Source organism: Hetaerina americana, unplaced genomic scaffold (assembly GCF_022747635.1).
Source record: "Hetaerina americana unplaced genomic scaffold, ioHetAmer1.1.p SCAF_3, whole genome shotgun sequence".
Classification (NCBI taxonomy): Eukaryota; Metazoa; Arthropoda; class Insecta; order Odonata; family Calopterygidae; genus Hetaerina; species Hetaerina americana.
Window position 1 is genome coordinate 35,079,579 of NW_027286874.1, and position 17,978 is coordinate 35,097,556.

A 17,978-nucleotide genomic window follows, 5' to 3' on the forward strand; every position below is an offset into this window, starting at 1 on the left:
GTGAGCCTTAATCCTCGAGGGGTATATAATCTCCATTGTTAGGTTGGCAACCTTTCAGGACCACAAAAGATAGCTCAATCTGAATATTTATGATGCAGATTTTGTATGCCTTTATGCTCGAATGGAAAACGCGAAACGGAGGTGAGGTTCCAATAACACGGGAAAATCACCGAGCTGAGAATTTAATTTGTGTTTGTAACCTGCATATGCATGTAAAATTACTAGGCAAGAAAATTATACTTGTGGTGCAACAAAAGCATCCCGCGGTTGATTAAGTGTTTACCAAAGAACTACATATGTTATTTTTTGTCTACAGTTTTACAGTCCACATTAAGCGTTGTGAAAGAATGACTAAATATTTATAGTTTCTAATTTAAAATCACATAAATACACCAGTTGATACAATTTTTCGGGAATATATTTTTGGAATGCTATAAAAGAATTTTCATCAATACCTTTCGTTTTAAGCGTCTATTTTAAACAAATTAATCAGGTAGTAATAAACATGGAGATGAATTACTCTGGCCTTTGAATATAGAGCACAGTTTTGTGAAAATAATTCCTTAAAATTAGAATAATCTGTAACGATATGTCATGAATAAGGTGTTCGCATTATTTCTGTGGCTAAATGTTCGATGGCGTCGCATTATTTCACGTGAATGACTCAAAAGATGAAGTCAGTAGCTTTTATTTGCCGCGAGTTAAATGCAACGCCTAAGTTAATCTTTACTTGGTAATGAAGTATATCACTTTGGTTGGCCACTCAGGCAAATTCCAAAAATTTTGATTAATTAGAGACCTTTTTTGTAATGTCTTTTGAATGAGAATACGTTTCAAATGACTTAGGAAACTTTTCGTAGTTGTGAATAACAGTGACTACTAGTATTGTACTCGTTTGTTGCATTGGATTTTAACTACTATTCCATCTGCAGGTATTCCACAGTCTATACTCCAATAAATCCATATACCACAATCCCGATCAAATAATGTGGGTGCAACTACTGTTGCGCTAAACTTTAAATTGTAGAGTAACCATTGTGCATCAGTTGGGACATCTTTTACTATTTTAATAGAGGCAATATCCATGAGAAACTAGTATGACACCGGGTTACGTTACCGGCACATTTTTACTGATCTAAGCAATGAATCCATCTTTCTTCCATTGTCAAATTCGTAAAAAGCAAAAAGCTAGGAGTAAGAAATTACTATATTAACAGACAAAAATAGTATTCTTAAAGCCAAGAGAAAAGTGAAAGTAGACTCATGGTCTATAGGCGCAAACGGATCACCATGCGAATCAAAATGAAAATAAGATGCCAACGTAAATGCATCATCCAGAAGATAAGTATGAGTAACTTAGCCCAAAAACAGAAATTGTAATTTTAGCAAAGATATTTGTCCCACACCAATTTATACATTTTGTTACATTGGTATTCTAAGATGAATTTTTAGCCTCGAATCTCAAGTCAGGTTGCTGAAGTCTGACGAAGTCTCTCGAACACTGAAAAGGGCAGTTATTAGACGGTGATTGCCATTAATGGCGAGTGTCTGAAGTCACTTGTGTTCAAAAATTTCTACCTTCTATCGGGGGTATTTCTCGAAATGTATATCTCCGTAGCTACGAAATAACGTATCTCTAGACCGAGGACTTGGGACTAAATACCCATTGTGGTACGGCAATAAGTCTCCGCATACTACCTTGATCAAAAATTTCCCGGAATTTATTCAGAAAATTAAAAATACAAGTTTATTCATCTAAATCTATATTGTCCCCTTCAAAGTAATCCCCATCGACTGCAACACACTTATGCCAGCGCTTGATCCAATCCTCGAAACATTTTTTATATTCGGTTTTCGGTATGTCCATCAGTGCTTCCTGCGATTTTTCCATTACTTCCTCTCGGCTGCTAAAACGCGTTCCCCGTAATGGTTTTTTAACTCGATTGAACAGAAAGAAGTCACAGGGAGCCAAATCAGGTGAATTCGGTGGCTGTTGGATGGTATTTGTTGCATTTTTCGTCAAAAAATTACGAATAATGATAGCACTGTGCGACGGTGCGTTATCATGGTGCAAAATCCACGAGTTTTCTGCCCACATTTCTGGTCTCTTTCGGCGAATTGCTTCACGCAAACGTCTCATAACGCCCAAATAATACTCTTTGTTTACTGTCTGGCAAAAATTCATGATGCACTACACCGTTGTAATCCATGAAAACCGTCAGCATTGCCTTCTTTTTTGACTGAAAACGACGTGGTTTTTTTGGTCTCGGCTCATTTGGTGAACGCCATTCACTTGCCTGATGTCTGGATTGCGTGTCGTACTCATAAACCCACGTCTCGTCACCAGTAATGATCCTTTTGATGAATGTGGGATCGGGTTTAGCCTCGCAAATCATGTCTTTTGCGACGTCAACACGGTCTCTTTTTTGCATGAAATTGAGGTCTTTTGGCACCAACTTTGCTGCTACACGACGGAAACCCAAATCATTAACCACAATGTCTTGGGCGGATCCATAGGCAATGTTCAAGTCCTCCGCTATTTCTCTGATGGTTAATTTGCGGTTATTGACCAACATTTCTTTTACTTTATCAATTTTTTCACCGACTTTCGATGTCGATGGTCTGCCACTGCGTTCATCATCTTCGATTGACTCACGACCACTTCTGAACCGCTCGTGCCACTGGTAAACGACCGTTTTTTTTAGAGAATCGTTGCCGAAACACTTTTCCAACATTTCCAACGTCCGTGCGCCACTAAATCCGTTTTTTACGCAGAATTTAATACAAGTTCGTTGTTGCAAATTTAAATCCATTTCTGAAATTGTAAAAAATCGCCAACACACACAGAGATAGATGTACTCTTGGCTACGTAACTTTTGCAAATGTCAAGTTATGACACTAAGATTTAAAGGGAATATCAACAACAGATGTACCAATTTAACAAAAAAAAACAGAACTCAAATCGGAACGATGGGAGCGCCACACGGTGGTTATTCCGGGAACTTTTTGATCAAGGTAGTATATACATTCACAAGTAAATATCCTGGTCCTGGTTAAATACATGGTCCTTTATGAAAGTCATGCCAATGATTTTATTGTGACGCGACTATCCATGGCAGCGCGCTACACCTGGCCGCGAAATGTGGTGGGGGGTCTGCCATGCCAACGCAACCGGTTGCCAGTTTGCCCCGACCAGACTGAGTGGAAAGACATGCCTCCAGGTGAAGTGTGTTTTTAGACCTTATCGATTGAGCATCCAGCAAATTGCTGACACCCTACACATGTCCAAATTTGCGGTACATGGATTAGTGACCGGAGATCTAGAAATGCGCAGTCTGCGCGAAGCTTGTGCTGAAAGTGTTGGCGGAAGACCAGAAAAAACTTCGGGTTACGCGCTGTAGAGAATTTTGGATTTAATTCAAAATGATCTGGAATTTCTTAACTCTGTCGTACCCGGAGACGAATTCTGGATGTTGCAGCACGACCCAGAATCGAAAACGCAGGTAGCGAGTGGCATACAAAATCATCCCCGCCCCAAGAGAGCGCGAATGAGTAAGTCTTGCATCAAAAATATGCTTATGTCTTCTTTGACGGCCGAGGATTCGCCCATTTTGAGTTGGTACCGAGGGGGAAACTGGCAACTCAACCTTTTACCTGGAGGTGCTCAAGATATTGAAACGTCGGGTCGCGCGCGTGAAGGCTGGGATTAAAGACACAGTCATGCTCCATTGAGACAAGGCCCTCAGCTGCACGTCCTTCATTGTTGCCAACTTCCTAACCCGGAGCAACACCCCTGTGGCCTTTCAGCCCCCTGCAGTCTCGACTTTTATCCGTGCGATTTTTTTGGCTTCCCCAACTGAAGAGAGAGCTGAAAGGTTTTCATATTATTCCCAATCCTTCCATATTATTCCTACACTTCTAAAACTCCCCCTCCCAACTCCTCCTCTCGCAAAAATTTCCAGCCCCTTTCTAGTAAAACCTTTCCCGCATTTCCTCCCTTCTCTTCCTTGAGAGAGTTGGCTTGGACCACCGAATATTCGAAAAATAGTGAGTTTCTTTAATTTTTTGTGTTTCTGTTTGTCTTTTTCAGTTAGTGGTAACTTCATATACATTCAATAATATTTAAATAATTAAATATACATACTATATATAATGTGACGGCACAATAGAACACAAATAGAATAGCAACATTTAAAAGGACACTCACACGGTAAAATGTTCGAGCTTTCGGCCTTCTCCGAGGCCTTCTTCAAGTAAGACTATATATATGCATGTATGTATATATATATATATATATATATATATATATATATATATATATATATATATAGTATATATATATATAAGTGTAAAAATGAATATATGTATGTGTATACAAGGTGTGATCAAAAAAAGCCCAGCCTGATTTTATTCTGCGCTCACCGTCAACCAGATCGAAACAAAAGACAGTGCGCCATCAAGCGATATACCTAATGACTAAAACGAGAGGTGTTGCGTTTGTTTACGTCGAGTCGTTACGGAGCAGCAGCGGTACTTGCCTTAACCTCGCAGCGTCACTTGCCCAGTTCGAATACGCGCGCCCCTCTCGCGAGCCGTAGAACGGCGGGGCGCTGTCTGTTGGCGCCGACAACGTATGTAAGAAAAAAGAAGAGCGGAGCGCGCCGCGCGCGGAGAGTGCCGGCCAACACGTGGGAAGCAGAGTTCGTTGTGAGATGCCCGAGAGGGAAGGTCTTGTGCTATCATCGTCGAGTCACCGACAGCCTGCGAACACCGGGGGTGCGCGTGCCAGCAACCGACCTCGCCGTGTGGGCCCACCGCAGGCCCCGACCGGAACATCGGGAGCCAGCAGTCGACAGCGAGGCGGCCATCTTCGGCTGCAGCCGAGCGGCCACCCAACATCGTGGCCCAGCAGGCGTCGGCACCGCGCGTCATGTTTGCTTGGGAGCGCCCACACCTTTTCTTGTGATAATAAATAGTTCTTATGAAGTTTACTCGTCGGAGTCCATTTTTATGCGCCTCCTTGCGCCCCTCGTGATTTCAGCTGAAGAGCCGCTGCCCACCCCGGGGCACATAAAAGGTGAGCGAGCCCTCCCCTGGGACGAGGAGTGTGATGGGCCAGGTGACAGCCAGCGGCGTGACTCTGCGGCTAGCCATGCGGCTAGCCTGGCGCCCTCAAAACAAGTAGAGTCGCGGCCTCCCTTGTCTCGCGGTATCGGGGAAAATTTATCTATAAATTAAATACCGCGTCACAATATATATATAGTATATATATATATATAAGTGTAAAAATGAATATATGTATGTGTATACAAGGTGTGATCAAAAAAAGCCCAGCCTGATTTTATTCTGCGCTCACCGTCAACCAGATCGAAACAAAAGACAGTGCGCCATCAAGCGATATACCTAATGACTAAAACGAGAGGTGTTGCGTTTGTTTACGTCGAGTCGTTACGGAGCAGCAGCGGTACTTGCCTTAACCTGTTCGACGCCGTGTACAACGGCAGCGATGAAGGAGCTAGAGGAACAGCGTGTGTGCGTGAAATTTTGTTTCAAACTTTACAAAAGTGCTATGGAGACATTTGGAATAATTCAGCTAGCCTTTGTTAATGAAGCTGTGAGTTGAAGCCAGTTTCGAGTAATACAGTCGTTTTAAATAGGGCAGAACGTCGACAGATGAAGATTCGTGAACGGGGTCTTCCACTCGACAGACCCCAACTATGTCAAACTGGTGTACGATTTAGTGCGAGAAAATCGCCGTTTAAGTGTCAGGGAGATAGCCGAGGAAGTGAAAATTAGATTTTGATCCTGTCAGACAATTTAAACAGACATTTTGGGCATTACGCGCGTCGCATCGAAATTCGTCCCGCAGGTGCTTACTGATGAACAGAGACAAAAACGTGTGGACTCTATGTCAGGAACTCCTGGATCGAGCCAATGTCGACCCAGGGTTTCTTAAAACCATCATAACCGGTGTAGAACCTGGGATTATGGTTATGATGTTGAGATAAAGGCCCAGTCTTCTCAGCGGAAAGGTCCTCATTCTCCGCGACCAAAGAAACCTTGCATGCCCCGGTCTAATGTGTAGGTCATTCTGGTGTGTTTCTTCGATTTGCAAGGGCTGATTCATTAAGAATATGCGTCTCAAGGTCAAACCGTCAACAAATATTTCTACTTGAGGGTTGTGAAGAGGCTAAGGGTCGCAGTGAGCCGGAAGAGGCCGAATATGTGGAGAAACAATTCATGGAGTTTCTGCCACGTTAACGACCCGGCTCACACGACGCTAACAGTGACAAGAGTGTTTCTCCAGAACCGGAACTTCCGTGATCCCGCAGCCCCCCTACTCCTCAGGCGTGGCTGTATCAGACTTTTTTTTGTTCCCAAAGCTGAAATCAACCTTGAAAGGGCGCAGAATCGACTCTACTGCCGACATTAACACTATTTGTACGGCGGACCTGAAGAGGACCCCTGAGGCAGCTTACCAGGCAGGGTTCGAGAGCTGGAAGAAACGTTGGCAAAAGGGGTGTCGTCAGCCAAGGCATGTACTTAAAGGGCGACAAGTTAGATTAAGCTGTATCCGTTAGTTATAAAATAAGTCCTGTCTTTTTTTGATCACACCTTGTATACATATATATATATATATATATGTATAATATATATATATATATATATATATATATATATATATATATATATATGTATAATATATATATATATTATACATATATATATATATATACATATATATATATATATATATATATATATATATATATATATATATATGTATAATATATATATATATATATATTTCTATATATATATAATTTGAAGGAAATTCTCACGGATGTAAATAAAAATATACACCAAGATCTAATCGAGAAGGCGTATATCTGACTCCTTGATTTCTGGATAGAGCCAGGTTTTAATATCAGAAACTGATTACCCCAATTTCCAGATATTTTCGCACCTTCGCCGCTCCCAAAACCTTCCATATTAAACCCACACTTCCAAACCTTCCCTTCCCACCTCTTTCCCTCCAAAACCTTACCCTGCTCTACCCTTCAGTCCAGTGCCTCGTCTCCTCCTTTGGAAACCTTATCCTAAGTTCCTTCTCTCCCTTGAAAAAGGTGGTTTGGCTTCTGAATTCAGGTGATACGTGTGTTTCATTTTTGTGTATTTCTTCGCTAGAGCTCTCTTGGTGAACAGCACATTGTTATTCACATCTGTGAAACTTTCGTGCAAATTATATATGTATATCATAGATGCATCTGTGTGTGTATGTGGGAGACCATAAACACATTAATCAACCCGAAGGTCGCTTTGGTAGGTTATGGTAGAATTCACCCAGTACTAAGCCCGACGGCGTGTGAATATCCCACATTAGGGTAGGGGGGGGGGCAGTTCCTTTCTCTGTGCCGGTAATGGTTTCCCAGAAATATCATATGCCCGAAAAATCACATAGCTAGGGTGGAGCTGCAAGCTGACAGAGTGGCTTGCCCAGGCATCGAACGAGGGCTCTCCGTCCAGTAGTTCAATGGTCTCCCCTGGACTACCACGACCCACACCCACCATACATACATGTTTAATGCATGGACTTGTATATATGCATATATATATATATATATATATATATATATATATATATATATATATATGTGTGTGTGTGCGTATACGAGTGTGTATATATATACTATATATATATATATATATATATATATATATATATATATATATATATATATACTCGTATATACATATATAATTAAAAAATGGTGAATACACCAATTTCATATTTAAATGACAAGCTTATTTGATAGGCCAAGTTCATTCATCCCTTTCCTTTTTCAAAGAATATCAATTTAAAAAATATTTCGGCGTATTTTGAGCATCGAGTTGGTCCTTTACCGGACATTTTTACCGGGAAAAATACTCTTTCAAAGTTCGAGATATTTACGAGTATCTCGTATTTAATGAAAGATCTCAGGTTTTCGCGGCGTATGGTATTCAAGAAATTCTCTAGAATATCTCTCAAGTAGTGCTTCACCCTGCAGACGATGGCAGAGTCAGCCTTCGAAACGTCGATGTACTGCAACCTGACCCGTTGGGAAACCCGAGAGAACTTCTTGAATCTTGTGTTTAGTCTTTACATAATTTATTGCGGTATTGCTGCATCAAATTCTTCGGAGACATTTATTTGCAAATTAAGTTTCCTTAATGAGAAAATATCGCCTTAGGATTCTTCTCAGATAAAATTTATTATTCTAAAACTTAGAGTATTTTTGAGTTCCTACTCATCAATAGTTTTGAATTTTTAATCAGGGTATTTAAGGTTATACAGGGGATTCTAACATGTCGGTTTATTGCATGTACTGCTACACTTAGTTTACTGTGCTGTATGATGGACGCTTTGAAAAATTCGTTGTTATTCCACCCTCCATAAAACATTGTAGTTTTCCCAAAAAATATTCGTAAAATATCATTTCCGGCGTTGAAGGTAGGAAATATCTAGGGGAATACACACGCGCAAAGGTTAGTTACTCCTTAGTAATAATTGTCTATTGTTTCTTGTTTGTCAAAGAATCCATCAGTTGTACTCACCGTAGCCCAAGAACAACGTGGAGTTAATTTTTACCGGAAAAAGTAACTTTCTATTTGATCCTCAAGAATATGATTGCAGAATTAAAAAAAAGTAAATGCGATCAACAATAATAGTGCAAGATATAATTTGCAAAACCACCAGAATATCAAAGCGTCAACGAGAGTCGTTATTGATTCAGACCTCTAATCCACTTTTATTGTTATTAAATCGTAAAATTGGTTAAAATACATTTCGATGATAATATTAGATAATTAATAATTGAAAATGTAATATGCGGTCGGAGTGAATAAAATGGCCAATGATAAAATAACATGTTATAATTGTGTTTACAGTGAAGCCGCGAATCAATAATAGCCAATTCGTTAACCTCAGAATGAGTTTTTATTGTTTTTTGACATTCCCTTTGACAAAAAAGTCTTATTCTTGAATAAGCTCAGGTACACATTCAGTGCCTCTTCAAAGTTAATAGTCAACATTTCTTTTTAAATTCCATTCGAATTTGTACAGAAATTAGCTCCAAGGAAATTAACTTTCCATTTCACGCCTCTACTATCGTTAAAGATTGTGGATTCGGACAGCCAAAATCAATTGTATTTATTATGATAGTAATGAAAGTTTTAGCTGGATCTTTCTAGTCCCAATTTCATTTTCAAAGGTCGCTCGCGTTACGAAAATAAATAAATAACACTTAAATAAAAAAACGGCCATTAATGAGCTCGAAACGGTTTTAATCACATCCGGTAAGCATCTGGGTGAAAGATTCTGATAATAACCAATTAATAACACTATATCTAAGATATTTCTGCCGTTCTATCTATTTGGTTAACCTATTTTTCAATTAAATAAAATCTAAACTACATGTTGAGGGTGTAATTAATTTAATTAACATACGTATGTGCTACGTAGTAAAAGGCATCGCAGATTCTAATTTACACATTCTATGATAGGTTGCCTTCCTGACCAAACTAGGTTTAGATGCATTCATAATACATTGAACTAAGTTATTAAAAATCCTTTTTAGCATTGAATTCGTTCATGTTTTTCAATTCTACTCTTTTAAAAAGTCCACTCTTGGGAAAACCTGGAGCAGTTATTTTTGAACGTTGGTTTTCAAAGATACGGCTATGAAGTTTCATTGAGTAATAATGCTTTACTATTAAAAAGATACATAAAAAAGAGCAAAGCCTGTTAAACTGCAGGAGTTGACGCCAAAATTATGAGATATTTGAATGTTAATAATTGAAATGAATACACCCTAGTTCGCACTTCGGCTGAAAAATTTTAGAAATTCAAAGAGAAACAAAGCATGTATTCGTATGTTGAATAATTTGCTTATTGAGCCATGAACAACGTGATCAAATTTTTACACAAAAGAGAATGGTAGCGAGACTATAAGGGAAAATTAAATGCTCACAACAAACAAAGTTGATTTTGCAAAATTATTTTAATTCAGGTAAAAATTGCAAGTGTTGAGTGAAATATGTTCCCTGAGCTAAAAGAAACTGTTTTTGAAAATATAAACTTACTCTAAACCGGACATGTTTGGGTGAACAGTGTTATGCTCGCCATTTTAACAAAAGTCCGAAGGTCCTTGGGAAGACGCTTGGCAATGGAAGTCATTCTATTGCGAATGATTTTTACACTCTGAAATTGTTGCATTAGAATTATAGGCTTTATCCGTGATCTTTTTGAATGCCGTGGAATGCATTAGGTATACAATTTCCCGTTGCGAGTGAGTGCATGCAAATTCAGTGCATCGTCAGATGACGTTACAAAACTTTCTGGGATTGGACAACTACTGTGTTTCTTTATACACTAATTAAAGTAATCTTGGAAACTGTCAAATCTATTCAACGTGTGATAATTGCACCGTTTGAATGAGAATCCTTTAGCGTGAGCAGGTTAAGCAAATTTGAATTCCCGAAAGATATTGATACAATATAATAATTCGGTAAAGTTTTTTCTGTAGGAATTGAATCCATGAAGTCCTTTTATCTCATACAGAATATCTGGCCATCTTATTAATCCACAGCAGTGAGAGGCTAACATTAGGTTATATGCAAGTATCAAATGGGACATCTTAAAGGGAAGCAGGGTTCTCCTAGTTGCCGAGTACCTCTCACTCTCGCATTACGATCGATGACGTGAATGAATGAAAATGTCGAGGATATTCTTTTACTCCTGAAGGTTTAAAAAATGCGTCAAGAATGCTTCATCGTACTGCGTCATTCCTGAATCTCTTCTCCCTCAAGATACAGATAACGCTTGTTTCTTACACTTTAACTTTGCATCGTAGACCAGAAAGCGCGAAAATTGTTTTAATTATAAGGTATTCATGGCGTGTTTATGTTGCTTATATTACTAAGCACTCACTTTCTATTTCATAGCATTACCAATTCCTCTCTTTCTCTTGTCTCTATTTTAATTTTGAGTGAAACATTCTCAGGCTGACATTTTGGCATTCTTCGCCAGCGTCTTAATACATGTCGGTACTTGTAGTTTTGCTCTGGAATGAAATCTGTTATTGGTTTTATGATTGAGTGTACTGCTTCGGAAGAAATATAGAAAGTAAGTATTGGGTATTAAATCAATAACAATACAATTTGCTCACCTGAAATTCAATCCCTATCGCAGTACACTTGAAGTCAAAGGATGACGAAGGAGGCTTTTCTGCTCTGCTTTAATTAAGCTTTGGATTTCTGTGCCTATCTTTGTATTGGGGTATTAATTTTTAATTGACGCCCGAGAAATGAAGAAGATGGTTATTCTATTTAATGATTGAATAGCGTAATTCAAGTGGGAGTTTCCCTAAAAGGAGAGGATCATGTTTCGAAGAACTATAAAATGAGGTCAATCCATAAATCCTTCTTTGCCAGTTGACAAAGCACATCGATTTTTGTGAATTAATCTTTTGGTAATACCGTCTTAGAGAGTTCAAAGGCTTCGCTCTCTTAAGGATAGCTCGTCACTTCCAAAGAAGAAAAAGACATGAGAGAAAGATTTCTTCTCCGCTATCGGAATTTGTCCCAGAATTCGCTTGGCTGTCACGCTCAGGACCGCGTCCGTCTAGAGCCCAGGGGCAAGAGGAGATTCAAACCAACTTAGCACGTATCGGTCATCGTTAGAAGTCCGAGCCCTTTGACAATCCGAGTGGAAGCTTCAGGACTAGAAGAATGACTAGCGGGGAGATAAGGGGGGAGGCGTGGAGGGGGCGAGAACAAGCCGAAGGAGGAGGAAGAGGACCCCTTTTGACGGAATCGAGAAGGTCGGGGGTGGAAATGGGAAACCGGGTCCCCATGTTTGAAAACGTGTCGTCCTTCTTGTCCTCCCAACCCAACCAACCCCGGACCCAAAGCTCGGATAACAATGGTCGTCAAGGGAATAAAGGTTCTCTGAGAAAGGGGAGGATGTGTTTGGGGTTGCTGCGGCGTCGAGGGTGAGAGAGAAAAGATGAGGAGATCGGCGTGGGGGTGGGCGTCGCTAGTCGGAGTAGGGAGGCCTTACCTGTGGATCCACGTTGGCAGAGACGACGGGCGACGAGGCTCCGTCTCTATGCGAGGGTGGCGGCACGAGTCCCTTGGAGGCGGGGGCCAGAGGCTGCAGGGTGGAAGGGGTCAGGCCCCCGCCGCCTCCGCACACGGTGGCAGGGTAGGAAGACGCCGGAACGGCCATGGACTGCTCGGATCGGGTATACGAGGAAGACGATGGCTTGGAGAGGAACTTGGCCGTAGGTTGGGCGCGAGATGCACCCAGGGAGCCTCCGATGCCTCCGGCGCCGCCGGCCCCACCGACGCCAGCGCCACCTGTGGCACCCTCCTCTGAGGAAGACGAAGAGCACCACTTGCCCCGCCCCTTGAACACCATATATGCCTGCGGGACGTGAGGAAGGGTGTGAGGGGTCGGATGGGAGAGGCGGGATTGGGGAGTGAGGGGATGGGATGGAGGCGGAGAGGATCAGGACGCGAAAGAGATAAGAGTGAGATACACACATATGTATGGAATTGATAGATCGAGTGGTGACGAGGGTCGAATATAGTGGCGGGAGAAAGAGTAGAGGGCATTCGGCTGTTGAGAAGAAATCGAACGTTTTGGTACACTAAGGGATCGCTTTCGAGGGAGGGGTCGGAGGATGGGAGAAGTGGTTGGAGGGAGGGGTGGGACAGGGAACGAAAGAGAGACCGAAAAGGATGAGAACGTATCCGGGTGCAACCTTATACGTATGTAGTCATCCACTCTATGGGAATCAAATCGAAAAGGGTGCTTAGGATCACAAAGGAGGCATGGACACGTCAATGGGAAAGATACGACGAGGCGGTAGCGCCAATCAGTTGCGAGAGGAGGACGTATTGATTGATCGTTTCTCCCAGTGAGCCATGGTTTTATTGGGTCCCTTTCAGTGTGAAGTGTGCTATGATTTTCCGCAGCGCTTGTGATTCACTAGGGTCGTAAAGAATAAATTCAAATCTTAAATGATGGCTGTCAATTCATCAAAATGTAGGCATCCGAGGTATTTCATTACTAATATCGTAATCTTCAATGGCTCATAGCTTGAGTACCAAGGTTATATTCCTTGTTTTTGGATTCACTGGTGCAGTGTGGGTTTTTGTGACTTCGTTTATGCCTGTAAATTTTTTATTTTATTTCTCACTGTTGTTATTGGTAACCGAAATTACTTGTGTAACCTTTTCTTCTTGTAATTATTTTGCAAGCCGTGAGAAAGTCCCACTGCTCCGCGGATCTTTGAATTAATGATTCTCTCCTTAAAAACCTCCTTCAGCGCAGTTTTAATTTGTAAGATCAGAATTTCTAATTTGAATGAAGCTTAAACTGAATTTAGTGTCTTAGAATTCACTATAATTTTCCATAAGATTGAAATAAATAAGCACAAATGTATTATTGTACATGAAGTATATAAGTATATTGTATGTGAGGACAGTTGCATTATTGTATGCTTATATTGTCGCATTGCCGTTTAAAAACGCTTTCCATATGTTTTTATCTTCAGTTGTGACTGGAGTTACAAAATATTGCAAAAAGTACATTTTAAGAGGAATATTTCTTGAATGAAATGGGTCATGGGAAATTTAAACCAAATGTTCATCATGCCCGTTAGAAGATGGAAGGGCAACTGGTTCCATTTTATAGCCCTACAAGATCATTTTTTATCCTCCATTCTTAGTGTTAATAATTATTCAAGAAATAACATCCATTTTGTAGTGAACTATCACAAAAAATATTATTTTATTTAAAATGAAATCCTCTATTCTATTGATTAATTACTACCAGAACTTAACCAACTACAATTTATGAATATCTACCTCAACTAAAGCCATAGTAAGGTATTTGAAAGGAAATGAAATGATTAAAACATAGTTGATATTTTTACCTTACTACCGAAAATGAGACACAGCAACATAGTGATAGTGAGCTGAGTGTGGCAGAAAAATATCATGTAGAGGAGGTCGGGATTGGCTGGCGACTGCAGGAATATCCTGGTTGGAAATGAGAAAAAAAGGAGAAAAAGATAATTGATCTACAACACAATTCTCATTTAATCTATACCATTATTTATACGAGCATAGCATATTTTATTAAAAGGTGCGAATAAATTAGAGTGACATATGAGGCATCTAATAAGTCACACACCGTAATCATGGAATCTGGCAAAACAGACTCTTTGAAGAAATTATGTCAAAAGTGTTCTTCACTATCCAGGTAAAATGTTTTCCTAAAGATATTTATTTTCACTGACTGCGAAACATTCACTTTCATTATATTCAAGCTTGCAAGAGATTCGTTTGTCATGAGGGACTACTATGACGCCAATAAGCGAGAGCATTTCCAGTAATTAGGGGTATTAAATATGCTGGGTAAAGAGCTCTACATCTACATCGAGAAATTGAAGGCGCCCTTAGTTCGTGTTCGAAAAATCATGCCCCTAAAGCTGCGCGGTGGTTAATTGTAAAGTTAGGCACTGTCATACTATAATGGAAAAAAATACATTCAATTCACATCTGAACACATTGTAATAGCATTTAATAGGAATTATTCTGCCTTACAAATTACGTTATAATAAACTCAACAAACTCATTACGTTATAGACTGCCCGGGCTACCTTTCGCCTGGCCCACCCTTCGACCTATGGCATGACATGGGTGGCCTAACCAGGAGCAAATGTCATTGCTCCCACATAGAGAGCTCTAGGGGGCATCAACATGCACAGGCCCTTCCACCATGTCAAGGTTGAAGTCCACGAGGAAGGATATGGTCATTATGAAAGTAATGCGCATAATTTAATGAGACTATTCATGGCAGCGCGCTAAAACCGGTCGGGAAATGTTGTGGGGGGTCTGCCAATCCAACGTAAGCTGTACCAGTTTGCTCCGAGCAGTCTGAGCGGAAAGACATGCGCCTTCGCGTGAACTGTGTTTTTAGACCTCGTAACACGGCGCGATGGAGCGTTCACTTGAACAGCGATACACCATCTAGTTTTGCGTGCAGCTTGGATATAATGCGACCGAAAGATTCCAAATGCTTCAAGAGGCCTTCAAGGACGTCTGTATTTCAAGGTCACTGTCCGGGAGGGGGCACAATGTGTTCAAGGAGGACCGGGAGGAGGTCGCCGACGTACCCCGTTCTGGACGCCCAAAAACGGCCAGAACCGACGAAAACTTGAATCGTCTGCGGGAAGTTTTGCGTTCCGACCGTCGATTGAGTATCCAGCAAATTGCTAGCATCCTACACATGTCAAACTTGCGGTAAATGGATAGTGACCGAGAATCTGGAAATGCGCAAGGCCTGTGCGAAGCTTGTGCCGAAAGTGTTGCTACACGTACTTCATCGTTTACAAGTTCCTGGCCTGGCGCACCCTTGTCGCCCAGCCCCTTTACAGTCCCGACTTGGCTCCAAGCGATTTTTTTTGTTTCCCCGACTGAAGAGAGCTGAAAGGAAAGCATTAGGAGACCGAGGAAAACATCCAATATTATGGTAGAACATTCCTGAGAGACATCCCCGTCGAGGAGTTTCAGGGTACCAGGTTTGGCAGACACGTCTCCGTAAGTTTAATGATGCGGGGGAATGTATTTTGAAACATTTTAATTATTTTTACCAGTGCGATCAACAACTATTTTTCCCATAGAAATAAATAAATACATAAAATCATGCGCATTACTTTCATAATGGACCAAGTATGGATGCACATTCAAATACGAAAATCCGCCAAATAGCAAACATAGTCATTCACATAAATATGATTACAAGGAAAAGGGATAGGAACGCAAACACAAGACGAACAAAGGAATGGTGGGGAAGATGGGATCGAGCAGATCAAAAGAGCAAAATAATTTCCTTGAACGGGACTTAAATCATCGATCTTCGACTTGCCGCGTCGATGCTTTTAACCCTTTGAGATATCGAGGAAACGTTTTTTATTGGAGCTAGGGTACAAAAATCTTTCCTGCAATAATCTATTTTGGAGATGCTTCTATCAGTTACTTATCCATTGAGATGAGTAACTTGCACGATTCACGATAGACCCTCTTGAGCTAGTAGTCAGTTTTGTGTTAATTTAATTAAATGCATTGTGATTACCTGAGTCAAAGGGCTTTACTCAATACACTTGTAGTACAATATTAAACCTCAGAAGGTCAAATGTTCCTCTGTGAAATTCCGCGTAATACCCATACCCACAATTCGACACCCTTTGGTAAGCTCTGGAACACCTTATCAGTAGACGATCTTAAAGTTTTCCTTTTTATTTTCAAAAAAAGGCGATATAAAAACTCGAAGCAAGAATTACCACCACTAATGAATGATTCAAGGATTTTAGGCCTGTATATGTTATTTGAAACTTTTGCTGATTTCCTGGAATCTCAAAATATTTCTTTTAAATTTAGCAATTTAGGCATTTATAAATTATTTTTTACCACCTGCAAGATATATTTAAAGTTAAGAATTTTTTTTGTACCAAAAATTGTCACTGTCTATTTTTTCTAGGATTTCTGAATCAAACCTATCACTCTAACAGAATGGTTTAAACAATTTGAAGAATAGAAAAAGGAATAGAAATTAATTTTTACAAGAGTCAAATTTGAATTGATAAAATTTCCCTGGCTGCGTTACTTCATTTCATTTTTATTTTATCATTCAATATTTTTTAACAAGTGTGTTAATGGGCAACTTTAATAATTTGACGGCTCAAAGGAATTTCGTAGTTGACGGCATATTTTTGCGTACGCCTTTTATTTATTTTTTATTTGAAGCGGAGCGGATTTCGAAGTAAATTTCATGATTTTCAAGATTGTTTGAATTAACTTTTTCCCTCTTTTATGTGTCCAACAGTTGAAACGAAGGACCAAATTTAACTGACGAACGTAGCAATCATACAAACGTAGCAAACGTAATATAGGGTGTGCTCCAAAAGTAATGCTTTGTCATCGAACATATTTGCACAAACACTTAAAATTCTTCAAAGAACTGTCCTTGGACCTCTGCACATTTTTTCCAGCGACTCTGCCATGACCGGTACGAGCCCTTGAAGGCGTCTTCAGGGACCTCTCTCAAAGCCTTCGTCACGGCTGATTGGATCTCTTCTGTGGACGAAAAACGGGTTCCTTTCAGGGCTGCCTTAACCCGAGGGAACAAAAAGAAATTTGCTGGGGCGACGTCAGGACTATAAAGGTCGTGGGTGCAGCGTTGGCACCTGGTGTTTGGCCAGGAATTTGCGGAATCGTAGGGCATTGTGGCAAGGTGCGTTGTTGTGATGGAGTTGCCAGGTAGCGGAGATGTCTATTTTTTGTCCTGATGGCCGTTTTTCGGAATCTTTCTAGCATATCCACGTATTAGGAAGCGTTAAGTATCTGTCCTCAAGGAACAAACTCCTTATGAACCACTCCTTTACTGTCTGAAAAGACAATGAAGATTGTTTTCACTTTTGATTTGCTCATTCTTACCTTTTTGCGCTTGGGGGACAGGTCGGTGTGCCACTCAGAGCTTTGGCGCTTTGTTTCTGGGTCGTATTCAAAAACCCAGATTTCATCAGCAGTGATGACGTTGTCCATATAATCAGGTTCATTTTCACTACCTTGCAAAAGTTCACTTGAAATTACCGCTTGGTTGGTCTTTTGGTCGTCTGACAACACCTTGGGCACGAGCTTGGCGCACACTTTCCTCATCGCTAAATCTTCAGTAGCAAAGCAAATCACAGTAGTATAGAAGTTCATTTCATTGGCAACCATCTGGATACTCAATCAACGGTCAGAGTCCAACAATTGTCGAACACGAGCCACATTATTGTCGGTTTTGCTGGTTGACGGCCGTCCAGAGCCGTTCGTGAACCTCTTCCCGGCACTACTTATAGGACTTTAACCATCTTGAAACT

General features: G+C 40.5%; 1 protein-coding gene across 1 annotated transcript in view; it reads right to left on the minus strand.

The window, feature by feature from the left end:
* The window catches only part of LOC139689989 (uncharacterized), a 335,109-nt gene that overhangs the window by 21,865 nt on the left and 295,266 nt on the right, over positions 1–17,978 (minus strand). Inside the window, exons 12-13 of the mRNA XM_071587153.1 lie at positions 13,986–14,091; positions 12,104–12,469 (exon numbers count right to left, since the gene is read on the minus strand). Coding sequence (XP_071443254.1) covers positions 12,104–12,469; positions 13,986–14,091 — 472 coding nt within the window. The remainder of the gene's footprint in view (positions 1–12,103; positions 12,470–13,985; positions 14,092–17,978) is intronic.